At 37.1% G+C, this 18,264-nt stretch overlaps 2 protein-coding genes across 2 annotated transcripts; one reads left to right on the forward strand and one right to left on the reverse strand.

Annotated features, from left to right (window-relative positions):
- Nucleotides 238-5,573, forward strand: LOC18771574 (nicotinate phosphoribosyltransferase 2). The gene is made up of 16 exons (XM_007204514.2): nt 238-354; nt 461-664; nt 818-965; nt 1,099-1,218; nt 1,334-1,468; nt 1,588-1,649; nt 1,979-2,054; nt 2,645-2,746; nt 3,054-3,170; nt 3,316-3,374; nt 3,816-3,990; nt 4,194-4,328; nt 4,438-4,536; nt 4,683-4,791; nt 4,976-5,088; nt 5,183-5,573. Exons 2-16 carry the CDS (start codon nt 510-512, stop codon nt 5,258-5,260), a joined length of 1,683 nt encoding a protein of 560 aa, XP_007204576.1. The 5' UTR covers nt 238-354; nt 461-509; the 3' UTR covers nt 5,261-5,573.
- On the reverse strand, nt 6,228-17,187 carry LOC18771587 (DNA polymerase alpha catalytic subunit). The gene is made up of 32 exons (XM_007204624.2): nt 17,007-17,187; nt 15,682-16,844; nt 15,362-15,532; nt 15,164-15,247; nt 14,961-15,035; nt 14,803-14,867; nt 14,511-14,601; nt 14,211-14,399; nt 13,760-13,923; nt 13,514-13,628; nt 12,736-12,915; nt 12,528-12,641; nt 11,756-11,875; nt 11,332-11,649; nt 11,077-11,169; nt 10,773-10,891; nt 10,577-10,649; nt 10,389-10,445; nt 10,170-10,262; nt 9,652-9,774; nt 9,476-9,573; nt 9,337-9,382; nt 8,636-8,749; nt 8,440-8,523; nt 8,196-8,309; nt 7,998-8,087; nt 7,841-7,914; nt 7,318-7,537; nt 7,105-7,158; nt 6,889-7,008; nt 6,717-6,791; nt 6,228-6,619 (listed from the first exon to the last, which is right to left on the reverse strand). The coding sequence occupies exons 2-32, from the start codon at nt 16,813-16,815 to the stop codon at nt 6,473-6,475; spliced, it is 4,614 nt and encodes a 1,537-aa protein (XP_007204686.1). The 5' UTR covers nt 16,816-16,844; nt 17,007-17,187; the 3' UTR covers nt 6,228-6,472.

The raw sequence follows: 18,264 nt of genomic DNA on the forward strand, positions 1-18,264 counted from the left end.
CACCGCTCCTTTATTTTAGGGGGCAGATATGAGATATCGAACATATCTGCCCCTACACGCCTTTATAGGGGCATTGCTCAAATTTTCATCATCAATGAATAAAAAAGGAGGATGATTTTTGACAGCACAAATATGAACAAATACCTATGGTTCGCATAAGAAGGGGGGCCTGCATAAGACAATAACGACACGTCAAGCTACAGTGGGTCTCCAATGCATTAGCATTGGAATTTAGAAATAGATGCCCTCTCTCTCTCTCTCTCTCTCTCGCCACCTGCGTTTCGATGAAATGAAAGCAATCCCTCTGCCTCTTCTTCTTCTTTGGTTTGAACGGTCTCTCTCATTTCAGTCATCGTAAGGCACACGTTGGCTTAATTTCAATTGAATTTACAATCACACACACTCTCCTATATATATACACACACCTATGTACATACACATAATTTACTTGCCTATATAGCTAAGCGGAGGAGAAGAAAAAGAACGAAAACCAATTGAGAGTATCAAATATGGCGGCGAAATCGAACGGTCCGATTGGGGAGCATTCGGGTCGGGTCCTGGCTGGCCCCACCAATCCAATGGTTACGCCTCTGCTTACGGATCTCTACCAGTTCACCATGGCCTACGCCTACTGGAAAGCCGGCAAACATAACGAACGAGCCGTGTCAGTCTTTTCTCTCTCTCTCTCTACTTAGCCACTTACGCTGCCCCGTTTGGTTCCCGAGAAAGTTCTCAACTTTCTCAGCAACCAACATAGCTTTGCATTCTTTAGAATGATAATAGTAATTTAAGTATGTGACATATCAATTTGTTTCAGGTTCGATTTATATTTCCGTAAGAACCCCTTCGGTGGTGAATACACAATCTTTGCTGGTTTAGAAGAATGCATCAGATTCATTGCTAATTTCAAATTGAGTGAAGACGAAATCGATTTCGTTCGTGAATCTTTATCTCCTTCATGTGAGGTAAACCAATTCTTAAACTTTCATTGTAATTTGCATTATAATTTTAGTGCATGTTTTAGCTTAAAATTGTAATTTTGCATGTGTGTCGAATAGTTTAATAGTTGAATAATTGAGTTGTATTGATGAACTGTAGGATGGATTCTATGATTATCTTAGAGGAGTTGACTGTTCAGGAGTTGAAGTCTATGCCATTACAGAGGGTTCAGTTGTTTTTCCAAAGGTTCCCTTGCTAAGAGTTGAAGGGCCAGTTGCTGTGAGAACCATTATACTAGTTTTTTTGTTCTTTATAAATTTTTTTGCTTGGTTATTGTAGTCAATCTACTTGTTTTTAGCATGTTTCCTAATTTATATTTGCTTTATTGTTTCAGGTGGTTCAGTTGCTGGAAACTCCATTCTTGAATCTTATTAATTATGCATCATTAGTTGCTACTAATGCTGCAAGGCATCGTTTTGTTGCTGGAGAATCTAAAATGCTACTTGAGTTTGGTCTTCGACGGGCTCAGGTGTCCGACACAAGCTTGGGCTGTGACAAGCTCAACTTTTTCACATTTTAAATTCTTTGTTCTGAATTTCTAAACTGAGATTATCTTCTTAACAAATATGTCTTTATTTTGATATATAGGGACCTGATGGGGGAATAGGGGCATCAAAGTACTGCTACATGGGAGGATTTCATGCAACAAGGTAATGTCTATTGGAAGCTCGGCATATTTGCATTGTGATTTTCATTTGTTCACAATTCTTTTGGATAATTTTGTACTTTTTCATAAGAATTTTACTTTCCTGTATACAATATATAATCATATTCACACAATTGGACGACTGGAAAAATTTTAATTGACTTGAAACTTGTTCATGACCGATGGTAGATGAAATAGGAAAAATATGTATAATCTCCCTTGAGTTGAGACCCTTCATTTTTTAACACTTGTCACATACGTCAGCAGCCCTTTTGTTGTTCTGAGTAAACATCTGCAACAACTTATCTTTATTTCTATATTATGTTTTGACAGTAATGTTGCAGCTGGGAAGTTATTTGGGATACCACTTCGTGGAACACATTCTCATGCTTTTGTCAGCTCATTTATGGTACGCAACTCTTGCAACCTTATTGGGGAGTTAGAAAGAGCAACTTCAAATGCATAGACTTGTGATCTATTCTTTATATTGTAGTGTGGGGGTGCCCTGGTGGTTAATCCACCCACTACCACCGACTTGGAATCTATTCTGCATAACCCTTTATAGGCTTTAAAATAAGATTATCAATTTTGTGCATATCTACAGTTATATAATCAGAGCTAGGGGAGTAACTAGTAAGTCTATTTTACCAATTAAAATACCAGTATCCTTATACTATAAGGTTTTTCCTCTTTTCAGATACAGTTCTCTTCTTTTTTCAGCACGACGTTTTCATTTGAAACATGAGCATTAAAAATTATATCTTTTATTCATTGAAATCTGAGATAGATTTCATGGCCTTAATGTAATTGAATTCCATCTGATCAGGGAAATTAATAATGTGATATCTTATGAAACCTTAGTAGATTGAGTTTAGTGTCAAGTCCTTGTTCTATGACAGTGAAATATTAGATGTTATGAGCATTATATTTTCTTCGTCATGATTTTTGTGCCTTTGTATGTTAAGCTATTCTCTGTCTCATTTATACAATGATTTGCAGAGCCCTGACGAGATTATAGATAAATCACTTCGTAGCAGTGATAGCCAGAGCACTTGTGAGGATTTTGTTAGCCTGGCTCAGACTTGGTTAAGCAAGATTCAGGTGTTCGATTTTTCTCTTTAGATAAAATCTATATGCTTTTTTAATGTTTCTCAATTGCGTGTTCTCTCATTTCTTCTTGGGTTCTAATTGCTTTTACTGATTAAGTTATATAAATTTGTGCCATTTTAATGGCGTATATGTTCATAGACGTTCAATTTTAGTTGGACTACTAAACCTTTTCGGTTTTATCAAATATGTATGTGTGTATGTGATCTGCAATCCTCTTGTTAGTTGTTTTACATATTTACTAGGATCTAAGATGAGTTCAATCAAAGCTTGACAACACTTACTCGTCTGTGCTTTGCAGTGGTCGAATTCATTAAATGGCACTTTTGGTGAGACCAATCAAAGTGAGCTAGCAGCTTTCACATCATATGCTTTGGCATTCCCTGATAACTTTCTAGCTCTTGTAGACACATATGATGTAAGTAAACATTATGCAGCTTACGTCATAATGTTTAATGGTGTGGTTGCTGAACACTGTTTAATGATGTGGTTGTGGACCACTTATACTTTTATTGCCCCAGTAAAAGTGAATCTTTAACACTATGCCTTTCATTCCTTACCAGGTTATGAGGAGTGGAATCCCTAACTATTGTGCCGTTGCTTTAGCACTCAATGATTTAGGGTATGTCGGTTATCAACAGTGATGAATTATGCTCTCTTAATGTGAATATGAATGCTGAATGTTTTCTTCCAAATTTTAGCACTGTGACGCCATTTTTATAACCATTCCATAGAGTAATGATATCTACTTGATGATTTTAGTATTGTGCATTGGTTGTAAATACATCACTAGAAGTTGCAATTTAACGCCTACCTAGCAGCCCATGTGGTAGTTTATTTCTTTTTAAGGGGTTAAAGCCAATATTAATTGCTTAAACATTAAGATCTTAGGCATGTTAAATCTGTTCCGCTATCTCTTAATCATGCAGCTTATTTCTTGGGGTTGTTTTGGTTGCATCATTGTGCACTTGAAGACTCTTGACGTAATTGATTTGATATTTTTAGGCAATCAACTAGTTACATTTGTAGCTTTCATTAATGAGTTAGATGATGCTATGTCCAGGTACAAAGCAGCCGGCATTAGGTTGGATTCAGGTGACCTAGCATATTTGTCTGGCGAGGCTCGGAAGATTTTCCGTACCATTGAAAAAGAATTTGGAGTACCTGGGTTTGGAAAGACGAATATTACAGCTAGTAATGATCTCAACGAGGAAACTTTGGATGCTTTAAACAAACAGGTAATGATTCTGAACTTATGGGGCTTTTATAAAGTATATTCGCTATGGCTTCAGAACTGTACATAGGCATTTGAATGCTGGTTTTGTTTAGTCTTGATATATAACCTTCAAGTTGTTTGTCTTTAGAGATTTATTGCTGCAGGACGAAATACATTTTCTTGGAATCAAATGTCTTAATTAGATTAGTCTATTTTTTTGTGTAGGGTCATGAGGTGGACTCATTCGGAATTGGAACCTATGTAGTTACTTGCTATGCTCAAGCCGCCTTAGGGTGTGTTTTCAAGCTTGTTGAGATAAATAATCAGCCTCGCATTAAACTTTCTGAAGATGTTACAAAGGTATGGTCATACTGTCAACAAATTTCCAGTCAAAAGATTCAGGATCAAGCGGAGGTTTCTATTCCAGTACCATTCTCTTTTAGATTATAATTTTTTTTTCCTATTTTAGGTATCCATTCCTTGTAAAAAGCGGAGTTACAGATTGTATGGAAAAGAAGGTTATCCCCTGGTAGACATAATGACAGGGGAAAATGAACCACCTCCAAAGGTATCTTGTGAACTTGCCTCTGCATGAATTACACCACATTTGTCTCAAGATTATTTACTAACTCAATGTTGTCTTTTTCACTCCATGTGATGATCACTGGAATGATGAAGCAGAAAGTCTCATTTTATTTATATTTTGACATACAGGTTGGAGAAAGAATCCTGTGTCGTCACCCTTTTAATGAATCAAAGAGAGCATATGTGGTGCCACAGCGTGTTGAAGAACTTATGAAATGTTTTTGGTCTGGAAGCCCAGGTACACTTTCAGGATTTGTCATCATCTTTGGAAATAGAACAATAGCTGAACATGTAGCGTTGAGCACTCCCCTCCCATTTTCTTTTTGTATTATTGTGGTTATGACATGAGCATCAAACAATGCCAAAACAATTCAATTCTTGTGTATACATAATGTCTAAACTCAGATTCTTGTTTATTGAAGGTGGAATAAGAGAAGATCTGCCACCATTAAGGGACATCAGGGACCGCTGCATAACACAACTAAGGAAAATGCGTCCCGACCACATGAGGAGACTAAACCCAACACCGTACAAGGTACTTAACTGAATCAACTGATATATCTCTACTGAAACTATTCTCACCTCTCAGTGATTGAAATTTTAACGACATTTCGTTCGATGCTAAGCAGGTTAGTGTGAGTGCGAAATTGTACGAGTTCATTCACTTCCTGTGGCTCAATGAAGCACCTGTTGGGGAGTTGCAGTGAGTATGTAGCAGCAAGGGGTTGCATGAAGCAGTATACATTCTTTTTGTTTTCTTAGCGCAAGCGATGTTTGAAGTTAAAGTAGTTCCTTTTAAAGTAGTCAAAGCATACACACATGTCCAAATACATAATTTAGCTGACTTGTGGAACGCTAGTTTTTTTTTTTCCTTGTTAATAGAATGATTGTTGCTTCGCCTCATGTTATTTGGCTGACACTGCAATTCATCATCCATTTTGAATGAGATTCAATAATTAAATAAATATAAATAAAAAAAACCACGAAACTTTCCATTTATTTCGTGGTTGGTTTTTTCAATTTTTTTTGTTTTTCAATTTTATTCTGATGATATGAAGGCCTACTCAAATTTTCAGCATCATTAACTCAGTTCGGGTCCCTAATCGGACCAGCAAGAAAGCTGAATTTTAGTAAGGACCTGGTGGCCTGCCCCGCCCAATTCATATTGCCTATGCATGAGCAGGCTGACTTGATTGTACTGGTCCGGGTCCAATGGGAGCAGAAATGTTTAGGCTTAATTAAGTTCATGAGCAGTCCTGGGTTGAGAAATTATGTTTCATATTTAAAGACTGGTTAAAGATAGTTTATTAGGGTTTAGCTTATGAAGTTTTAAAGGTACTAAAAGATAGAAAAGTTAATGAGGACAGTGTTAGCTAATGGAGTCTAGTTCAGTGAAAAAGAGTATTTACTTGCAAACCAGTGTCTCAAGTTCAAACCGTCATGTCATCTTAGTAGTGTGAGAAAAACCCCCCTCCTTCCTAACTTTGGTCCAAAAAAGAAGGGGACAAGTGTCCAGAATTGATTTCTTTTTGAAGTTGGGTGTGATGATTGGCAACACTTCAAAAGCTATAATGAATTCAGTCCAAGCAGGATTGGGAATTGAAACAAACGACTCAACGAATAGGAGACTGCTCTGGGCGTTACTCTAGGGTTTTGGGGAGAGAGAGAGCTTCATTTGTTAAGAAAAGTTGTGAACTTGTAATGCATGGCTTTATACAATAGTGCTGTGAGATTACAGGCTCTGATTGCACATAAACATTGCTGCGCGAGAACCTACCAAGCAAAACAGGATTTCATCCCGACTTTTTAGCTGAGCAAATGGCCACCCGATAAATAATTCTGTTTCTAATATATACATGAATGGCCAAAGAAGAAAATGAAGTGAACTTAACCAGCAGAGATCTGCAAAACCTAACAATCTAAACTGTAACACAAAAATCTTGCAGCTGTATCCATCCGTAGGCACAACGGTCCCGAATCCTTTGAACTGTTGAGGCAGCCAAATCCACAATCGGCCGAATTTTGGCCAACTCCATTTCTAGTGGCAATCTAGTGCTAGCCTCCATCTGCGAGTCCAATTGCAGCAAAAGATTATAATTATATGAATTAAAAAAAACAAGCTCATACCAAGAGCTACTGTCCTGGTGAAGAAATGTTTATCACCTTTTCAATGCAGCGTACTGTATCCAAGACATGGCAGAAAAATGAGAGCTGCTTGTACAGATCTGCTTCCGTGTACTAATAAATGTACATTAACAGCCAAAAATTATTAGCTAAAAAATTGACTAAAAGAAAGCAATTTTCTTTTTCTTTTCAACAAGGTTTTTATGCAAACCTTTCTTACAAGACGTCCATTGCAGCGAGGATAGTCTGGACAAACTGTTCCTCTCTCAGAATCACCAACAAGCTGAAGATTGAGACTTCGTGTGTTGTACTTGCAAGTGTCATCATCACACTGAAAGTAAAATCAGAAGATTCAGATTAATTCTCAATAACCACATAACTCACTACTCCAATGAACCCCAGAATAATCAGCAAGAGGTCAAATTACCGTCATTGTGCCCTTATAGTACATTGAAACAAAACTGTCTGCTTGCCTTTTCACCTGAAAGATAAATACAGAATCCGAGTGCATCCTCAGTAGACGCTCAATGTAAATAGGGTATTCAAAACCAAAATATTTTTTCAGAATCCGAGTGCATCCTCAGTAGCCTCAACGAATAATTAGTGGTAAGTGCAAAATCACACGAGTCAGTCTATATACCTGGTTGGCTATCATTGCAGGAGACAGTCTGCCCACATCACCTTCCCCTGGACATTTTGGACAACGCAGTTTATGCCAAAAATCGATGGTAGATTCCTCAGCTTGTGGCCTTGTTGACTTTCCAGTGATTGACTTCGAAATGGAATTCAAGATAGATGGACAATCAAAAGTACCAGAGCAGCTAGGACAAGCCAAGATCAAAGGCTCACAACCCTGATATCTGCAGTTCATCACATGGATACATGTGTTATTTTCACATAGAAATCTTCACCCTTTCATTCTAATTTGAGAAAAAACTTGGTTTAGGATCAAAGATTTGGGAAACAGTTATCCACAAGATATAAAGAAACTGGGAATTTCAGAATTAAAAGAATACTACAATGAAAAAATTGAACTAAAAAAAACTGAATAACCTGCATTGGGGAAAGTAACGCACGCTCCTTTAAATTTTTGAAGTATCACTTCAGTCTTTAAAATAATTATAACCGTCAACTAAATTTTAATGGCAGTCAGATAAGCTTACCTCTCTTCATCGTCAACAGCAAGGGACAAGCTGGTAGGGTCGTCCCTGACAGCTTCACTTGAATTAACTTTGAACTAAAATTTCCAATTTCAAAAATACATTAGAGTGAAAAACCCTTTCAATCACTTTCAGAGTTGTCTGGGAAGGATAATTTTACCTTAGAAGAGTCAAGCCCTAAACAATCAGCTAAGCGTTCGGGGCTGGTACCCTGAATTGAAGCACAAAGACGTGATACCACAGGATGAATCTGCCAGAGGATGAAGCACTTAGACATCAAGCAAACAGAAGAACATACTACATAAAAGATCATAGTCCATGACAATTTGGTTTAGAGAAAATAAACCAGAGAACGAACCTGCTGGGCCAAGTAGTAATCAATGTCAATCATCCATTTCCCATCTTCTCGTTTTAATTCATCAGGATGTCTAGCACGTTGAGCAATACCAGTTGAATTAACTGAACCGGTCCCCTGTCCAACAAATGGGAGTGGAGAGTGAGAAGCTACACATGATGAACATCACCATTTGAATGTTGAAAAAAGGGCTCAATGTTCAATTAATATCCATTCAATAGAGAACACATTTCTACTGCATCCAAACCTGCTCACAGCAAATGATATAGGGGACTGTATCGCCAACAGAGCAACCCGTAGAATAACCACTTTGCTTCAATCTTTGGGCCACCTAGGATTGTTTGCAGAAGTATCAATTAGAATAGATGAATGAAAAAAAACACATCAAATAGATGGGACCAGATCAATCAATACTGGACTTTAAATATCCTTCTTGAACTCACTTGAACATGTGGTTGGTTTTTGGCATCTGGGTATGCTTCAGGTGGTTTAGTTAATGTCTTGGTGATGATATATTTCTCAAGGGCGACTTGTCCTTTTCTCATGTCCTCTTGCACCTGTTCAATATGCAACATAAATTCATTTCCTATTAACAACATGCTTCAAAATCGTGAAAATGCAACTCAATTCAATCCATTCGATCATACAGCCACATAATAGGAAATGAATTTACAAGGACAAAAACCCTCAACAGATTTAAAATGACTCAGGGAAACCCACAATGATTTCAACATGGCAAACAGAAACAACTTCAGTTTCTAGGAAATTTATTCATCAAAAGGAAAAAAAAGGAAAAGAAGAGAAAAACCCCCCATCTTATCTTCTGATTTTTTATTCTCAAAAGAAACATACTTTCGTTATATAGAAAAACGCAGTCCAATTCAGAGGACAAGATACCCACTGAACTATCTTATCTTCTCTTCTCATTCATTCATTCATGATTTAACATTTCCTCAAGCTTTCTCAGCCGAGCCTGTCTCATTTCAGCATTTTACCTTCTAACCTTCCCCACTTACCTCTGAGCTTAAATTTCTGATGATTAAGAAAAAACCATTTGTCCCCAAAACACACACACACACACACACCCAAAAAAAAAATATATATATATATATATATATATATATGAAAAGAACAATGACTTCACCTTAATCAGAGAGTTATGAATTGATTCAACAACATCCTCACATGACCTGTGAGCATATGAGCCACAAATACGACAGATTAGTAATCTTTGCACAAAACCAGACTGGCAAAGTCGGGAAAAAAAAAAAGCTAAAGCATACCCTCCTGACAAAATCTGACTTAGGCAGAAATCTCCCAGTTCCTTTGAAAGTAAGCTCCAGTCTCGGCGAACCATATCGAGGCCCTTACGTTCAATAACCTGCAATGAAAAATATAATTTTTATTGTCTTCCAAGAAAGGGTGAACTAAAACCTGGAGTATGAATTTTTTTTTATACCTCATATGGTGTCTCATTCTTGAATTGCACCTTTACAGCTGCATATTTCTTTTTCTTGAGAAGCAGCATTCTCTTGTACAAACCGTCAAGATCAATTTCTAAACATCTGTACTTTTTGTTAACCTGGATACAAAGAAAAACAGAAAGGAGATTACTAGTATGCATAGTTTTTGTGAGGCAGATGCCACACGCTAAAGCATCTACTTTTAATGGGAGAAATCCCTTTTGGGAACCATCTATAAATAGTTATGAGAACTATTTGTGCCATATGATGTTATTTTCTGCAGAAACATCATGTATAAATATAATGGATTTTAAGCTTTCTTTAAGAAAAATTAAGGATTTTCCAAAGGAATGTGGAAGAATGAAACTCTCAATGTAACTCAAGACATTCACATCTGTTAAGAAAATAATTCCTACAAATTGCAATCCTCTAATATGCAAGAGAAGGGTCTCAAGTACAAAGTTTACAAACCATAGAATATCTAGATAACACTCTTTTGTGGTTATAACCTCACCTCTTGGATGACTTTCCATGCAATTGCTTTTGCTTTCGCAATATCATCCAGTCCACTGTAAATCATTATTGAATCTGTATCACCATAGATTACCTGCCAGAAAAAATAAAAGTAGCTCATCCTTCAAAAGCTAAATCTTAACCAGTCAACTGACATAACTTAGATGTAGATATTAGAAGACTGTATCCACTACTTCTATTATGATATACAAGAAATTACCTCTAAGTTCAAATTGTTTTGAACAAGATCAACGGTACTTTGTAGAATCTCCCTCCCCTGCACAACAATTATGGGAATTCCTCAATACTGAATAGAAGCAGTAAGTGTAAAAGCCAACATCTGTATTTATATTAGATATGAACAATTTGCTAGTACAATGTAAGCTAAGCTAAACATATTTTTCTTACTTGCAGTGTTATAAGCTCTGCCAGTGGTTTTGCATAAAATCTCGAGTTTGAAAACCCCAAGCATCCATACATACTGCAGTACCCATCCATATATACATAAATAAATATATATATATATATATATATGAATTGAAGGACAAGTGATATATAATCAAGATGAGGACAACAAATTAAAAGCCTAAACAACAAAAGAAACCTGTTTGCAGTCAGCTTTAGAGCTTGCTGTTGAATGTCAAGTTGCTGAATCTTGAGACCAGATGCAGTCTTCATCCATTTCTTCACGTTTCTCCTCCTTTCAACTAGATCTTTTAACAACTGCAAAGTAGTGCAAAAAGATATCATATATCTGCACCTATTTTCTTAAGAGAAAGAATATGGAAACAAAGATATGAGGCATACAGCTCCATACTATAATAGACATCTCATTAGGAAATAATCTGTTTGAGCTAAAATGTACTGAATGAATAAACAACAAATCATTACTGAGGATGATATTATACCTCAGGTAGAAGTCCAGTTGTCTTACTAGATGGCAAACGAGGAGCCAATCCTTCCTGAGATCTCTCCACTGTTGTGAAGCATATATTGTATTCCTGTAAAATTAAGTAAGTATTGATACTCACAAGAATGTGCAAAAGATTTTACTTCACTTAATATTAGGGAGACAAAAAATATTAGAAAAAGGCAGCAAGGGGAGAGAGAAGGTTTAGGTAAAAAATTCAGATAATGATAACAGAAGTGTTAATGTTAGGAACCTGAATAATAGACGGGTAAAGACTATTGAAGTCCAGAAGTAATATATACTTGTCGTATAAACCTCTCTTTGGCTCCAAGACCAATCCACCTGCATAGGCAGGACCTTTTTTGCCTTTTCCATGACCACTATGTGCATCACTATCAATATTTACATCGTTTACATCCAACTCATCAACATTTCTCTCATCAGAACCATTATCTATTCTCCGCTTTGTCAATTTTGTTTCTTTTGGATGAGGATACTTGTCTGGAACAATATACTTCTTTGCATGGAAAGCATGCAGTAAAAGATATTCTACTCTTTGTGCCCTAGCACCCTGAAAAATGTATATATTAGATTTAGACCAACTATACCTTTTAGGCCGTGTCCATTATCAAATTTTGAATTTAATTCATAAAATAAAAAATCATCATACGACTCACTTGTAGAGTTTTTCCCCACAGGTTACCACTTATCTTAGTCAGCTGGCGTGTGAGGGGAAGAACACTCAAATGAAACATGAGTTCCATAGACAGCCATGCATCTGTCTCTCCATATTCAATCTGAATACATAAAAAACACTATTACACATGCAAGTAGACAAAGTAATAATTTTGCATTTATCGTAGGAAATTTATCCCTTAAACTGTTAGTGAAGTTCTTACAAGTCATATCACTAAGCTTGCATTGAATTTTAAAACCTCAAGGCGTCAAGAAAACTAAACAAGAACCATGTTTTTTTAGGAAGAGATTGACACAACCGGTAAGCATAATGGTCCATCACTACGTGTTGCAATGGCACTAATGAATGACAAGGACCAGTTAAAGTGGTTACATTCAGTGTAACCACTTTTACAGATATTTACACAACCATGAACCGTCAGCCAATTGCAGAATAAAAAGAACAAAGCTAACTTAGCTAACATCAAAGTGTACTCTTACATTTTTCTAGTACATTATTTTACCAATTTTATTGATATTTTTAGTTTCGTTAATTAAAACAATAGGTTTTTGGTTTTATAATCACGGCCCCTTCACTTAAACTGTATCTATGCATGATAAGAGATACTATGAGATTACAAAAACACTCCAAGTAGTCTAGCATAGATTAACAAATCAACATTTAACTACTTTTAACAACAAAACAAAAAAAAAAAAAAACCAAACAAAAAACAAAAAACACATATAGTAAATAATGTAAGCATGAGAACCTACAAGTTCCATGAGAAACTCTGATTTTTGAAACATTCTGGGAATATCATGTGGCATGATCTCCTTTCGGTCTTTGTTCAGCTGAGTCTTTGCAAGTTGTGTCAAAGAATAGCTAACCTGGAAGAACAACATACATCACATACATGAGATGCTGAGAAACTATACCTCATCAGAATTACCATGTATATAATCCCCAACGCAAGTACCCTACCTCCTTCAATAAGTCACGGGAACACAAGTATGTATCACACAAAAGGCGACCAGAAATGCAGGCCATGATCCCTGGACTTGCTCCAGACCCAAAAATGGTGCTTCCTTTTGCAAGCTTAGGCATCACAGAACGCTTGAGGCGGCCTATTTTGGACCACATGCTGCTTGGCACTCTGCAAACCTGCAAAACTTGAACATCTTTAAATTTTCATTGGAAATGGCAACTCATAATACCTATATACAAAGCAGCATTATCATAAATGGCAATTTTTGCTTTGGTTCTTTTCTGGGAGGGGGTGCTTCCATGATACAGCAGAATTTTCATTTCTTAAAAAACTAGAACTAGCAGCATGAGTAAAATTGCGTATTTATGAGAAATGGGCATTTGAAACAATAAAAGTACTAAACTATGCACTGGAACGGCACAGCTGCAGAAAGCTGCATTTGGAGAATGAGTGTTTTATTTCAGAATTGGAATCCAAATCATTTACAAGAATATGCCAGGCTTTTGTTTGATTTTTATGCAACAGACAAGAAATGTTGTACTGACAGGTCACATAACTGATGAGGAACTGCATCTAGTCAGCAGTTGGGATTACCATTTAGTTTGTCTCTAGATGCAAATAATTGCAGCAAAGTATAATTTTATCAATAACAAATATTAGAATGATAGTTTCACGACTTTCTCCTTGTTTATCTTGTTTACTATGCATTGAAAAATACATAATATGGGTAGGTAAGATTAATTTTAACAGAAAGCAAAGCAAAAGTATTCCCACCTGAGCTCTGTGGAGAAGGGCATCCAGGTCAAACCCAGATATATTGTGTCCAACAAGAACATCGCTATCCAACTTGTATAATTCAATCATCAAACGGTTTAGCAAAGCCCTTTCACTGCAAAACAAAGTCAAATATACTTCAATGGCAATACATAAAATACAGTTTTTGTTAGGATAGTTATTACTTTTTCTAGAGTGAACAAAGAAAAGGACTGACTGAGAACTAGATACATGAGTACAACTTACCTGCTTTCAATGCTTAAAACATTTGATCCAGCTTTAGAGTTCTTATCCGTAGCCTCTTTAGTGAATCCCATTGGAAATATGCCTCCATCAAGCTTACGGATAACAGTAAAATGGCTCAGCATACCAGGTCTTGTCCATTCTGAGGTCAACACGGGAGTGTCAATCTGAAAGGCCAAAGAGCACAGATATAAGGATATTGGAACGTAGTTGTAATTTGCTTTAGCAGGAATAGAAGCAGGTAAGAATTTATGATTTCAAACTTTGTTCACTGTAGAAGTCTGAATACATGGATAAACTTTATAAACATAAGATTAAAACAGAAATTTACACACTATGGCATAGACTTTAGATAATTGTGTATCCCAACAAGACGCATCAATAGTTACAGAAAGAAAAAAGAAACCCAAAAAAAATAATAAAGAGCAGCGCTAAAAAAGATTCTAGAACAAACCTTGGCCTTGTGACAGCAGATAACAGATGCAGAGACAATTTCATTAACATTATGCTTTTGGTTGATAATAGTTTTTAAACTTATTGCAGTTACAACCACTGGGGGACTCTCTGCAGTTTTCTTTGGGCAATTTGAAACCCCTATGTCTTTTGCAGAATCAACTATCACCTCAAACTTGCACCAACTCACCTGTATATATAGAATAACCGAAAGTGTTACAAATTAACCTGAAAACAAGCAAATATGAATTTCATAAGCACAGCTAGAATGATAACTGAAGTCCAGACTTGAGGATCTCACCCGTTTTGGGGCTGGGCAGACAGAAAACTTTGAAACTGATAGCCAGGAAGGCCCTTTTATCTTCCTTTTAACAAGGAAAAGCTCCAACGCGCTGTATGTTGCAATATGTTAGGTTTTCTCGTATTTCTTAAGGAAATGAGTCTTGAGTACATAAGCTAGCTGTATTTTCTAGGGTTACCTTACCATCCACTAGGAAACAGCCAAGCCATGAATAAAAATATAAACACAAAAGAAACTATCTGAGAATAATAGATCAGACACCAAACATGAAGAACAGCACTAACTCTTGTACCTGCAATGAGTTCCTAGAAGAGCACAGAAAGTTTCGCCTTTTAGATCTGCTGGAAGTGGGGGATCCTGCAACAGTGCAACGAGTACTCATTAAGAGTGCAGTAATTGGATGTGTACTTCAATGATGTAACTGATTCATTTACAGGTTGAGTGTTATACCTTGAATGGATAATTGATCTTAAGTACATAATTCTCTCCTGCAGGTATGTCAGATCGCTCAAATGCGTATTTCCTCTGTTATATGTTCAAATAACACAGAATGAGCAACAGATGTGGAACAAAACATTTAAGTGCTAAGAAGATTGAACAAACTTCACTTAAATTCAATCAATGGAAACATCTCAATGAGTGAATCTGCAGACCTTAACCGGTGCCATGCTAAAATTTGATACATTGAGATCCAACAACTTCTTTGCTATGTCATTTTTCAAACCTGAAGCCACATCCTGAGAAAGCAAAACAGTAAAAGCATCAATAGCAGCGAAAGAAAAACAAATACTAAATTGTATGTATATTTATGCCTATAAAATAAAAAAAAATAAAAAAACAAAAAAACTTACATGCAGCTTCTTACGGAAATCTGTGGAAGAAATCCTTGACTCTTCAGCATCCTTTTCAAGCTTCATCATTTCATCAGTGTGAAATACAGAACTGTCTGGAATTGCATAGACACATCTCTGCATGTTCTTTACAACCATACAACAACTCTGGTATGTACTTCCTGCTTTTACCTATATCAAAACAATAAAACTATGAAAGAGTGCAACATGATTAATCATGCAAGACTAGAACTACACTTACGCAATCAAACAGATTACAAACGTTCATTGTTAAAGAAAACAACAGAACTTACATAACATCAATCTATTGCCACATTTACCTTCCCAAATAGATAAAGGGTGCCTATATTAGCTCCATATAACTCTTCGTAAGCATCAAGCATGTAAAAAGGCAGTGACCCATCTTCTTCCAGATCAAAATCTGAAGTCTCTTCACCATTTGAGCCACTGTTGACTTCCACAGTACCACTACAAATATCCCCATCCCCTCCAGTTCTCACTGCCTTCCATCCAGCCATAGCGCTCAATGCCGGGTCCTTATTATCTTCCTTAATCTTCGCATTCAATGTAAAAACCTCTTCCTTCTTAACCACAGCTTCCACTTTCTCCTCAACAAAATCCACCCTTTTCTCCTCAATTACCCCTCCATTTTCTGAAACATTATGAGTTTGCTCACTTGGAGGATCATCAAGTTCAAAACCCAAGTCCTTCTTGGCCTCATTTTCGTTAGCCCCTTCATTAATCAGCACAGAATCACTACCATTTGCAACAACTACATCCAATTCAGCCCTCCTTGTTAAACCAACACCACCATCAGACCCTCTCTCACTCTTAACACAAGAAATCGGCATGAAACTCTTGTTCGAATGCCCCCTCCTCCGTTTCTCTCTGTCTTCCTCGTCAGGCGCAAACTCTGCAATCACATCATCCACAATACTATCGCAGTTCAACCCTTTCCCCCTCTCATTATCTCTAGTTTTCCCAAACACCGATGAAGTAAACATCGAAGACAGCCTCTGCTTCCCCATCATCGCCGCCGCAGCCGTAAGCGAAGAATTGGGCTTTTTGGGCCGAGCCTCCTTCTCCTTGTCCTTATCCTTTTTCTCGGATCTCCTCCTCTTCGGCCTATCGTCGCCGTCAGACTCATCGGACGACGGCCCAGCCCGGGTCCAATCCTCTTCCTCGCCCTCATCGCAATACCCCAGGCCATCGTCGTCGACAATGAAACCTCGAACCTCTTCGCGTCGTTTCGCGACAAGCGCGTCATACTCGTCGTCACCGACCGTGTCGTAAATCGGGTTCTCCATCTTGATCTGGAACCCACCAGCTTCGGATCGGCGGCCGCCATGGCGAAGAGCTTTCAGGCGCTCGAGGGCTCCGGCACGCGCCGACGCCTCAGCTCCTCGGTTCCGCCGCCTCCCGACGGCCCCAATTGGCTGCTCGTGGTCCGCCATTGATATGTCTCTTCGATCTCAGTGCTAGACTGTCAAAGACACATACATATATAAATACCAATAGAACACCATAACCCAGAATCAAATCAATCCATATCCAGACCAAAAATTCAATTAATCGACAATGAAAACATAAGAAAAAAAGTTCATCATTTTGAATTAAAATAAATAAAAAGACCGTTAAAACCGACCTTGGGAAAGAATCGCTGTTCGCTAGGGAACAAGAAGCTCTGAAAAGTCTGGGTCTTTTTGGGTTCTCTTGAGCCTTCTTCTTCCTCCAGCTGCGACAGTCTCAGGTTGAGTGGAGGCAGTGGTGCTAGGTGGGTTACATGCTTTACTATCTTACCCCTGCGTAAGTTAGCTTTAAGGAAGAGGGAGTCACAACAACAAGCAGGGCAAATTTTTTCTGTCTTAGGGGTATTTTTGACATAAAAATTTTTGTGGTTTTGGCGGGAACAGAATTGGATTTTGGTGGGACAAAATGGCGGGAATGGTACAGAGATCGTTTCCTTGACTCGGTGAGCTGACTCGCATGCCAGGTGGCGCTACTCTATTATATTAACTCTTCGTTTCCTTGAAGTGATATTATTAGCACTGTCAAAAAAAACTTATTATTGAAAATGATGAGTGATAATAGTTTTATTCCAAAAATTTCAAATATCATAACGAGGGGAGATACACAAATTATCACATGTACACTCATTTCAAATGATGACTAGCTTGCTTGTAGAATCATCCCAAATGGGGGTACAAGAGTATGATTTGTGTTTAATAGCGTGCTTAGTGTGACTTCTCCAGATTAATTAAACTTGTAAGAGTATGCAACATCTTTAATTAAAACGATATTTGATTAGGAATGATTCAAACTCGAAACCTCACGTAGGATTAAGCAACTTTTTTGTGAATGTTATAACCTGTAGATTATCCACATCTCAAATCAAGCATCTCCTTAAGCTTTTTGTTGAAGCGGCTAATAGAGTTAAGCAAGTATGTGAAGGGAAACATCTTCTCTTTTATAATAGTTAAGGAGATGCTTAACTCTATTAGTTGTGATCAAAGATATCAATAGATTTTGTGTAGTAAGGATATGCTTAACTTTATTGCTCAGCTCCAAATAAAAATCTAAGCCCACCAAAGATATCAATTACTAAATTGTCATTCTTGTTTAAATAGAGTATTAATACATGGATATTTTAAGATGTGATCAATTTTTTTTGCTGAGAGAGGGACTCAAACTTGAGTGCAAGGAGATGAGCTTATTACCCTAACTTTATGCAAATATGATCAAATCATTTACAAACATAAAAGTTTATCTCCCAAATTAATGTCATTAATAATTTAGTAATTAGTTACTCATTTTTCTAATGTAGGGAGGGATTCCAACTATGGGCTGTTCACCAACAAATTAAAATATGGGGAAGTTGCAAAGGATTCATTAGTGCAGTGGTA

Source organism: Prunus persica, chromosome G7, assembly GCF_000346465.2.
Source record: "Prunus persica cultivar Lovell chromosome G7, Prunus_persica_NCBIv2, whole genome shotgun sequence".
Lineage (NCBI taxonomy): Eukaryota > Viridiplantae > Streptophyta > Magnoliopsida > Rosales > Rosaceae > Prunus > Prunus persica.

Excerpts from the sequence above, each read along its gene's own strand:
- LOC18771574 (XM_007204514.2), top strand. The coding sequence starts at position 510 with ATGGCGGCGAAATCGAACGGTCCGATTGGGGAGCATTCGGGTCGGGTC. Across the intron at positions 1,650-1,978 it reads GGAGGATTTCATGCAACAAG|TAATGTTGCAGCTGGGAAGT; the intron begins GTAATGTCTATT and ends ATGTTTTGACAG. Across the intron at positions 2,055-2,644 it reads CTTTTGTCAGCTCATTTATG|AGCCCTGACGAGATTATAGA; the intron begins GTACGCAACTCT and ends AATGATTTGCAG.
- LOC18771587 (XM_007204624.2), bottom strand. The coding sequence starts at position 16,815 with ATGGCGGACCACGAGCAGCCAATTGGGGCCGTCGGGAGGCGGCGGAAC. Across the intron at positions 11,650-11,755 it reads TGTGGGGAAAAACTCTACAA|GGTGCTAGGGCACAAAGAGT; the intron begins GTGAGTCGTATG and ends TACATTTTTCAG. Across the intron at positions 7,009-7,104 it reads ACTATAAGGGCACAATGACG|TGTGATGATGACACTTGCAA; the intron begins GTAATTTGACCT and ends TTTTACTTTCAG.